This window comes from Arachis hypogaea, chromosome 5 (genome assembly GCF_003086295.3).
Source record: "Arachis hypogaea cultivar Tifrunner chromosome 5, arahy.Tifrunner.gnm2.J5K5, whole genome shotgun sequence".
Lineage (NCBI taxonomy): Eukaryota > Viridiplantae > Streptophyta > Magnoliopsida > Fabales > Fabaceae > Arachis > Arachis hypogaea.
The window spans coordinates 7341156-7352098 of NC_092040.1; the positions used below are offsets into that span (position 1 = coordinate 7341156).

The 10943-nt window shown below is 31.6% G+C and overlaps 2 protein-coding genes across 2 annotated transcripts; one reads left to right on the forward strand and one right to left on the reverse strand.

Moving 5' to 3' along the window:
• Positions 1 to 74: 74 nt before the first annotated feature.
• On the reverse strand, positions 75 to 678 carry LOC112800520 (uncharacterized). Its single transcript, XM_025842846.3, has one exon. It carries the CDS (start codon positions 585 to 587, stop codon positions 261 to 263), a length of 327 nt encoding a protein of 108 aa, XP_025698631.2. The 5' UTR covers positions 588 to 678; the 3' UTR covers positions 75 to 260.
• Positions 679 to 7633: 6955 nt separating this feature from the next.
• LOC112800522 (probable protein phosphatase 2C 63) lies at positions 7634 to 10380 on the forward strand. The gene is made up of 4 exons (XM_025842847.3): positions 7634 to 8089; positions 8338 to 8723; positions 9699 to 9938; positions 10032 to 10380. The coding sequence occupies exons 1-4, from the start codon at positions 7819 to 7821 to the stop codon at positions 10275 to 10277; spliced, it is 1143 nt and encodes a 380-aa protein (XP_025698632.1). The 5' UTR covers positions 7634 to 7818; the 3' UTR covers positions 10278 to 10380.
• Positions 10381 to 10943: the final 563 nt, after the last annotated feature.

Here is a 10943-nt window from a genome sequence, read left to right on the forward strand (position 1 = left end):
TTTTGAAATTCTCTTGCACTTCTTAAAACTCCATGCATAAATAATTTTTCTTTATCACGTTAATGCTGTTGCACTTCTTCCAACTATCTCGCCTTTTAACTGATGTTATAATGTTGAATCATATATATGTAGCGAACACGAGACACACAAAACCACATTAATCTTAAGCACTTAAGCCCAACACGACTGAAGTAATCACTGTTGAGAATGAAAACTATATCTCTTAGTAATTGTATAAAGAAAATTTATAGATACTGCTTTTAAGGCACTCCCTGGCGATTTACGGCTTCAGTGGCTGAGAGCTCGGCCTCGGAAGAAACAGCAGCACCTGAGGGAGTGGGTGCATCAGTGGCGCCAGCTCCACGACCTGGCTTGGGTTCTTGATGGCCTTCAGTGCCATAACCCTTACGCTTATAGTCTTCCAAATCCTTATATTTCACGTAGGGACTGTCCATTGGAAGAAGCTCTTCCGTACTGCTGCTCTCCTTAGCTGATTCGCTATTTTGAGTCTTTTTCTCTCTGTTTTCTTCCTTCTTCTCCATGTTCGTTTTACTACTTGCTGAGCCTTTTCTGCTCGGTTGTTGCATTATATATTGTAAGGCTTTGTTTTTCCTTTGGCGATGCTTTTGGCACCTGGAACACACGTGGTGCTCCAATAGAGATTTCCGGAAGCGTGGCTACTTTCTCTTTGGAAGAAGCTAGAATTTAGAAGCTTAATATTAATATTAATATTAATTAATTAATAAGAGGTGCAAGGAAAGGCACCAATACCAATCAACGGGTAAAGAGAATTATAATAGACCGCCATTGCCCACTTGACAACGCTGCACCACTAAGGGTCTCATCATCGCTTTTGAGATAGGAGAGTTGGGCACTTTGCCAAGAGACTGGCGTCAAAGGCAACTCCATTACTCCACCACCGGTTGGACCAAATATATATGGGTTAGTGTCAACGGCACCCACCCTTTCCTTGACTCGTTCACTGTTTGTCTCTGCCCATGAGCATGGCCAAATAACAAAATAGAAGGAACGCGCCCCAAAAATGAAAGAAAGGCACGTATAGACTACAGCCCAAAGCAAGACCCAGAAAAAAAAAGATTGCAATGCAAAGAAGAGAGGGACGCACGCTTCTTCATGGTCAATAAAGAGGAGCCAAATAAAAAATGAATTAGGAGTGTGAAACGGACCGGTCGGATTTATTTAGGCCCAACCAATTATTTTGGGTTAAAGGAGCTGGACTAGTTTTTGTTTGAAATAGCAGTTCAGTTCATCTAAAGAAGCCTGTTTATTCTTTTTTTTTTTCTAAATAGTATTTTATTCGTAGTGAATTAATCTTGATATTGGGAGAAAGAAAAAACGGAGACATTTTAATTTTAAAATAAAATAATAAATTCTAAAAAAAAATCAATTTTTTGCCAGCTTTCTTGCTTTTTTAATATATTATTAGTTTAGAATTAGAGATATTTGAATCGGATTGTCAAAGAAGATATCAATTTTTTTCCTTTATATATTGAGCTAACTTATTTCTGCGGCCAAAAGAAATATGTGTCGATTGGATTATTTTATTTTTAAAAAATTTTAAAAAAAAATTAAGAAGATCTTAATGAATTGTCTACTAATTAAATATTTCTTAAATTTCCATCTAAATACAATTATTTTTCTAAATAGAAAAATCCCCCAAAAAAAAAATTTACAAGTACTTCTATTCAAAAGGCAATCTAAAATTTACCCATTTACTTCTTTAAAAACAAAAGCAGAAATTGAAATGAACGTTGAAAAATATTTTTTATTCAGGTATATATGTATAAGTTTCTTTGCAAGTTTTGGAAGGATAGGCATGCTGTCTACCCTTTTATTTTGGCACTTTGAGATAATGAAAAAATTTTGATAAAGTTTGTCCATATTGTTTGGAATAGGTTTTTATGTAAAACTATATTTTTCAAACAAGCAAGAAAACATAAGTATTGTGATGATATAAAAAGGACAGAAGCTTTGTCTACCACCTTTATGACAAGGTTTGGGAACATAACCATGTGTCATGTGTGGTTGTGTACTATAGATTCAGATTTCAACCCAATCCTCAAATTTACCTCGGTATATAGATACTATTTCGGTCACAAATTTGCTTAAGTACGTTTCAGTCAGATCTTCAAACAGATGTGATGATGTAACGTATAACTAGAACCTATCACCGTTTAAGTAATTTGTTGCTTTCTTTTAATGATTCATTCTCTCCTTGTCAATGGACTTTGATTTGGAAAGATAGAGAAGTGTTGTTTGAAGCTGTTGTATATAGTAATTTTGATATGGTTTTTACTCTTAACTTTTGGCGTGCAATCTCTGTTTTTCAATTTCAATAGCTGAAATTGTCCCCACCACCCTGGTTGTGAAGCATGCAAGGCAATTGATCGAGAAGAATGGCATAAAAAGCGACCTTAGATGCGTATTGGTTCTAGTAGTGGCCGGCCAGAAAAGTTCTCTGTTCCTTTCTTCACCCATCAAACAAGGAAAAGATCAAAACACATTATTTTTTGGTTTCCTCCTATGCAATGCACCGAATGATCACTTCACTTCACTTCTCTGTTTTAATTTCTCGCTTTAGTGTTTGTCACTACTTCACTTTTATATATGCTCTTCACATTCCATATTTCTCTGTTACAACTACTCCACCATCTTTTTCGAAAAATATTAGCTGATCAACACTTTTTTCTTAATTTTATCTTATATTTAAATTAACATTAACTAACTTCGCTGTCTTTCTACACTAAAAATATTGGCCCCTTAATATTATTTTGCTTCACGGATATCTTTATATTTATATCTTCATTTCACATTCTCATCATAAGATCATATTCTTACAAGAAACTTATCGCTTAATTCCCACCTTCCTTTCTCATCCGAATTCTTTTGAGTTTGAAATGGCCACAAACATTTGGCATGCGAAATGGAAACAAGTGGAAGAAAACGATCAGGACGAAGATGAAGATGAAGAACTGGAAGCATTGTCACTTTGTGATCTTCCGGTGAATTCAATCGAACAAGAAGATCTGCCAAGAAAACCACCAGCTTCTCAGATCAGCGAAACTAGAGAAGCGGAATTCGATTTCTGCTCATGGGGTGGCCCGGTAGAAATGTGTTCAGCAGATGAAGTTTTCTTCCAAGGCCAAATGCTCCCATTGTGTGTCTCATCAAAATCCACCTCCCAGCGTTATGGCCAGAAACATGAGTGGCTATTTGAATCAAGGTCAGAATCCATGGACCATTTTTCTTCAAGCGAGTTTCATAGCAGTAGCAGTAGAAGCAGCAGTTTAAGAAGTCAAAACTCATGTAGTAGCACCAGCTCCACCACCATCACCACAAGAACAACAAGAACTTCTAATGCTAGAAGAGAAGTTCGTGGTCATCAATTTTACACGCATCATCCAAGTCCCAAACCTCAGTTGAAAGCAAATATTACAAGACAAGGAAGCTTTGGTAATAATCATGGTAGAAAATCATCATCAGCATGGGATATTTTCCGTCTAGGTGTGGTTCCTGCACCTGAGATAGGTTTACAAGATATTAAGGTTCGTAGTACCAACAATGTTAATAGCAAAAATTATAGTAACTTCAATTTCAATTTCAACGCTAGTGTCGCCACTACCAATAATAGTGTTGAAATGAGTAACAACATTAGCGGAAAGAGCAAGAACGTTTTGAAGCAGTTTATGAACAAAGGTAGTGGTTTATTCAGTGGTTGTAAGTGCTCATCAATTGAAACGGTTGAGGCGGACATTGCTATGATTGGTGGTCACACAAAAAAGTCAAATGAGACAGAGGGCACAGTGCACGCCATGAAAGAAAAAGTGGTGGAACAAAAGAGGCAGAACAGTAAGGTAAAGCAGGGAAAGAAGGGTGTGCCACGTCATCAGCAAAGCTTTGAATGGATGAAGGGGCTTTTAAATAATACGAAGTATCACGATGAGGAGGCTTTGTTATCATCAAGCTCATGAATTGTTGTGTCATTGTGTGATTATTGGTCGCACTTTGTGTTTAATAGATAGATTAGAATTAGATTGCCTTTCTTTATTAGATTTGGAATTATGATATTGGAGTAGAGGATCTGTGAAATCATAGTCAGAATTTTTTACATTGCTCGTGAGAAATGAGGCTGTAAAACGAATTATATCAGTATCATTCCTTTAAGAGATTGAATTGCTTTTGTTAAGATATATTTATGCATGGGGTTTATGGTGATTTTAGATTGATTTAAAATTTTTGTTCACATGATTAGGCAGAGTTTGGGTTGCCCCTTGTGACGTCTCTTTCAAATACTCAATTTATCCTAAATCAGAGACTATTTCTACCTTAACAGCTAAATTTTTAAACATGTTAAATATCTATATGATGCATATACGCTGAAACGGACACAGGATATTATATGACACAGAACATACGGATACCCAAATTTAAAATTTATAAGACACAAAAACACGACATATATATAAAATATAAAGTATTTTTTGATAAATTGACATGATATTTTAGTATTTTATTGATATTAAAATATAAATTAATTTTTTAATTAATTTTAATATATTTGTTTTAATTATATAAAATATTTAAAATATATTTGGTTTTAATAATTAATAATATATACTATTTGTAAACTCATTTCAAGAATACATTTTAAGAATAAAACTAGACACTGACACGGGATGGTATTTAAGTTTGTCAAAGCATGTTTGGAGAAGAATTTTTATTTTTTATTAAGACAATGTTGGACGCAGAAGACACATGTATCAGACGAGTGTCGATGTGTGTCGTGTCCGAAAACTAGAAACCTGTGAAGAAAAGACATAAACGAAATCGCATCGCACTCAAAAACCGACGATATACATAAGCAAAAACAACAGAAGTATAATATATATATATATATATATATATATATATATATATATATATATATATATATATATGATTCAAGAAGTTATACATAACAATATTAGTCTTGACCTATGAAGATAAGGAAGACTAATTAATATAATACAACCCAAAAATATGACAGAATCATAAACATAAATTCTGTTTTACTAGAATCAACCTCTAAGAGGAATATACAATTTATAATATATAGCAGTGGGGAGAATATATATATATATATATATATATATATATATATATATATATATATATATATATATATATATATATATATATATATAAGTAAAAGTAAAATTTCCAAAAGACAATCTTCACTTCGCGGAGAGAAATCGACACATCCAACGAGGGCATCACGTCCGGTACTTATAAGATGGAAAATTCCCAAAACGGATGAGAACGTCATCCCTTTCAGAGTTCTCAGCAGGGATAATAGTTCCAAAGCAGAGGCGATATAAAGATTATATGAATTCTCTAAGCAATCCTAACACTCCAACAAACAGAAATTTAAACCTAGCAATATACTAAACCAGAAAACAGTAAGGTATGCTAGACTAACTAACTACACTCTACACTCATGCACCTTTGAACCTCAAATTCTTAAACTATCTCTTATTAGTTTTCTTACCTTTCACTTATCATGTTTCTTTCAGTCTCAAATGTGTCCGATACGGAGGACACAAAAAATAAAAAAGTGTCCATGCTTCATAATTAAATATACATTAAAATTAACCAGTAATACAGAATATTCACATATTAAATATATATTAGAAATAAATTAAGAAAAATAATAGAAAACAATAAAATTTATTATTTTTTATCATTAATTAGCCATCAATATTAGGATAAAATAGTTATTGAATTACGAAGCTAAAAAATTAGACTAAAAAAATTAAATTAATAAATAAATGATAGCCAAAAACAATAAATTTTAATAATTTTTTAATATTTTTTATAAATTAAATTAAATATATATTTATATATAAATATATAATAATTAATTAAAAAGTTATTTTTTATGTGTACATAATATTTTTAATTTTTAAATATTATTATTAAATAAAAATAAAAAATATTATTTATATACTAAAAATAAAATTGAGATTAAGTATCAACAAACATCTCTTTTGAAGTGCATACAACAGTACAATATTTTGTGGAACTGGTCTAACTGTATATCACTGAAGTCCGCACTTCAGCCTAGTGATTCCCGCAACAAGTCTTGAGGATAATTCATTAACCTAATCTGATAATTACAGGACGGGTTAATGCAGAAGAATACTTCTCAATTCTCATAATACGTACAAGGTTACAACTATCGTTGTCTTAACTCTCGAGAAACATTCAACTGTTAATAAATTTCCAAGAAAACAAGATAAACGATAGCTGAATATAACAAGAAATAAGGCAGGCAATCGAGTCAATGGTCATAAATAATTTTGAAAGTAAGCCTCCATTGGTTGACCATTAAAGTCATCGTCAATTCGTCATTTCCTATTGTTTCATTTAAAAAAGCCATAAAATCCATTGTCCCACAAATGTGAAAAAGTGATGTATAAAATCTTATATATTTAGTTTTTTATTAGTAAACTACTAATAACGTATATAAAAATAAAAAAAATTAAGTGATTAATATTTTTTTAATATTTATTTTATATATGAATCAATATTAATTAATTTTTTTACTTTTCTTATTAACAGTATTTTATCATTTTCTATAAAAAAGATGAATTTAAATAATTACATCTTTTATCAATAATTAAAATAAAATATTAAATTGTATAGCATTTTTAAATAATCAAATTTTTTAATCAAGACATTTTTTAGGGTTTGTTTGGATAAATTTTTTAAAAATTATTTTTTTAAAATATCTTTTAAAAAATAAAAGTAATTTTATATTTTGATATTTTATGTAAAAAATCTTTTTTTTATCAATTATGTTTGTGTATAATATTTTTTGTTTATTTATTATGTTAAAAATATTTTTTTAAAAATATATTTTTAAAAAATATAAATTATAATTTCTTAAAAAAATTTATGTTTTTAATATTTTTATTTTTATTATTAAAAATTTGTTAAATACATTAAAAAATAAAAAAATATTTTTTATTATTTTTTTATCAATTTAATAACACTCAAATAAACAATAAACAATAAATTTTGTGTTCTAGCCTCTAGAAATAGAAAATAATAAATATAATTTTAATGTGATGAAGAAAAGTAATTTACACTTAGAACTAAATAAGAATTTTCCTAATCTTAATCATTTAATACAACGTATATATACATTTCTTGTATATCCGTTTCATTTGAATTTTTTGATCTCATCACAAACACTAACCGCAAGCAATGCACTAATAAATGCAGCAAATTGTTTTCACTTATCAGCCCATATTATTTCTCTTCACTTGTTAACTTAAACAGCTAATTGTTGTCAAATCCTCCGTGGCACCATGTAACCCATTTCTTGCACCACAAGATTTTCTTCTCTATTAAGTGACGAATAACTTTTTTGAACAAAATAGGCGATAAATTTTAAAATTAACCTAATTTAAATAATATTCTAAATTTTTCATTTAAATTTTAATATTAAAATATATATACTTAATATTAAACATCTAATATATCTATTATTTATTATTTAATATTTTTATTATTTATCTATATTTTTTTCTTTCTTTTTCTATTTATTGGTGCACCCCTCTCCTCTACCGTCTCCTTTACTCCCTTTTCTACGATCCAAAAGACAAAAATTCTACATTTTAACGCGGAATTCACACGTTAGTCAACATTTTCATTCACCAACAAACCTTTCTTTCGTCTTTATTCAGGCACCGTGGACCAGACACCACACACACACATACAGTGTGAAACATAAGAGGAAAACGAAAATTAAGGATGTTGGAGCTCTGTCGAAAACCGTTGATGTGCTTCTTCTCATGTGGACTAGGAGGAGGCAACTATGACGATGAGCTTCTATGGGACTTAGAGTTGAAGCCACACACCGCAGGTGAATATTCAATTGCTGTTGTTCAAGCCAATTCTTCTTTGGAAGACCAAGCACAGGTGTTTACTTCTCCCTTTGCAACTCTTGTTGGTGTTTATGACGGCCATGGTGGACCTGAAGCTTCTCGTTTCATCACCAACCATCTCTTCTCCTTCATTCACAGTAAGACACTAATTCAAGTATTCAATAGTATATTTATATGATTTCATTGACTAATAGTTATCAAATGAATTGAAATTACAATTGACAGAGTAACACTCTATATATATATAAATGACTATGCTTTGTGGTATTTATGATACAATGAAACTCCATATATCAAAGACTATCCAACGTTTGATTTTTTTTTTAATTGAGTTGGTACGGAACTATGGAAATGAAATGACGATTATTGTTCTTGTTCGTGGCAGTGTTCTCTGCAGAGGATGGTGGGTTATCGGAGCAAGTGATAAAGAAAGCTTTCAGTGCAACTGAAGAGGAGTTCTTGCGTATGGTGAAGCAATCATGGATTTCGCAGCCACACATTGCTTCGGTGGGATCGTGTTGTATTCTTGGAGCAATTTCAAACGATGTTCTCTATGTCGCTAACCTTGGAGACTCGAGGGCAGTTCTCGGTCGCAAAGCATTCGGAGGAAACGAGGTTAGTTGCGGTCATAATGTGGTGGCAGAGCGTTTGTCCACGGATCATAATGTTGGAGTGGAGGAGGTGAGAAAGGAGGTTGAGGCTCTTCACCCTGATGATGATTATGTTGTGGTTAATGCTAATGGAGTTTGGAGAATCAAGGGGATTATTCAGGTACTTATATATTCTCTTCAATTTCATCCATCAATTGTTCAGCACGTTAAATTTGATTTTTCTTCCTTGGCTGCTCTGTTTCCCAATTGATTGCAAATGTATTAGTTTCAACTGATATCATAATTTGTGTTCTGCTTTGCTTCGTAATCCTAAATGAGTGACTTGATCACTTAAATTGTTGTCTTTTAGCATCTGAGCTACAACTACAATAGATCCTAAGAGCTAACAACCTATAAGATTCAACTGCACTATTTAAGTGACTTAGATTAACATATCACTATATCAGCATAACTCTCCTTTTTTTAAAAAAAGAAAATGTTTCTTGGTACATTTGAGTATAAATGATCTTCTATGAATTATGTCTGTCTGTTCTATTCTGGCATCAGACAATTTTGTTCTTTATTCATTGTGATTTTTGTATGAATTTCATATAGATATAAGGAATGCGTTCATTGTTTGCTTCTCTTAAATCGCCAAAGAATAAAATTTTCCAGAAAAGGTGACTATATATCGTGCGTTTGTGCCCAACATTTGGCTCCACTTTCCATGTTTTTGGGCCACGTCAAACACCTTAGCACCCTGTTGCTTGTGGTAGCCCAGTGTGGTGGTGACACGGATCAATTATGTGATTCTATGGTGGACTCATGCTTATGAATGATCTTTGATATCAGATTTGTCTGCATTTTTGGACAACTCTTAGTGGAGTGCATAATTGGTTCCATGGAAGTTTCATTATCTGAATCTCTAGCCATAAGCCAGGCAATTTTTGCATGTGATAAAATTCAGAAGAAAAAAAAAAAAAACCTCTTGTGCGAAAAATTACGTCACTTCTTCGAAATATACCCTTCTGGAATATGTGTTAAAATTTGAATTAGTTGCATAATTTCAGTATAAGAACAACCATGCTACACAAAATACACGTTAAAACTGTGAGAAACAACACATTTTTGTTAATTACTGCTTCAATCTGAATAGGTCTCAAGATCAATTGGAGATGTTTATCTAAAGAAGCCAGAGTTCGACAACAAGTCTATAATGTTCCAGCAATGTGTGTCCCCGGTACCTTTAAAGAGAGCCGTGATGACGGCGGAGCCATCAATATTAACTCGAAAGTTGAAGGCGGAGGATTTGTTTCTGATCTTCGCATCGGACGGACTTTGGGAGCAATTAACGGACAAAGAAGCCGTTGAAATCGTGTCTAGAAGTCCAAGAAAAGTAAGCACTCTGATAACTAACAAAGTCCCTTCCTTACTCCTTTAGTTTCTTTTTCTTTGTTAAAAGCATTTGAAATTGCATATGCATTTGTAGGGGATAGCAAAAAGATTGGTGAGAGCTGCACTAGAAGCTGTTGCAAAGAAAAAAGAAATGAGATATGAGGATTTAAAGAAAATTGAGAAAGGTGTAAGGCGCCATTTCCATGATGATATTACAGTGATTGTTATATACCTTGATCATTCACAAAATTCTGTGAATGGTAGTAGGCCAAGACATCAAGGAATCTATGATTCTGTTAATGCTCCTGTAGATATCTACTCTATTAATGCAGATAGGTAATCTTGTAAAATTAATAAGCTAGAACTATAGTCTTATATATTGGCTAAATTGTGCCCAAAAATTTATCTTACATAAAATCTTGGGGTATCATTGGTTGGATTAATTATTGAGAAATTAGTGTAATTATGGAATGAGGTTGTGAGAAGTGGCAATCGGATATTTTTTAAGATGCTGATTACAAGTGGATCATCTCGAAGCATGATCATACAATTTTATTATATGTATTTTACAAAAAGAAAAAGGAATTAGTAAATGAAACCATTATTAAAAATCAACCCCAGAAAATTGCAAAATAACTGCAGATCAGATCAGCGAGCAATTTTTTGTATGTTCTCGATCTTTTATTGCCTAGAATTTATTAAACTACGAAGATAAAAAAATCTGGCATTTATATTAAATATGTTGATTTATTTTAATTAAAATTAAAAGATAACTTCTAATAAACGAATAACTCGTATAAGTAATACACATAATTTCTTTTGGGTAAAAAATAAATATGAATTCAAATTTAATATAGATAAAATACTTGTATATGGGCCTTTTCCTTTTTTGTAACTTGAAGAAAATGAATAATGATACTCGACACAATATGCTTTTGCGAGAAGAAAATATTTGTTTTTTTTGAGCTTTAATTTCTTCAATGAAAAAAGTATTTTCAAGACTTTT

Excerpts from the sequence above, each read along its gene's own strand:
- LOC112800520 (XM_025842846.3), bottom strand. The coding sequence starts at position 587 with ATGCAACAACCGAGCAGAAAAGGCTCAGCAAGTAGTAAAACGAACATG.
- LOC112800522 (XM_025842847.3), top strand. The coding sequence starts at position 7,819 with ATGTTGGAGCTCTGTCGAAAACCGTTGATGTGCTTCTTCTCATGTGGA. Across the intron at positions 8,090-8,337 it reads TCTCTTCTCCTTCATTCACA|TGTTCTCTGCAGAGGATGGT; the intron begins GTAAGACACTAA and ends TGTTCGTGGCAG. Across the intron at positions 8,724-9,698 it reads GAATCAAGGGGATTATTCAG|GTCTCAAGATCAATTGGAGA; the intron begins GTACTTATATAT and ends CAATCTGAATAG.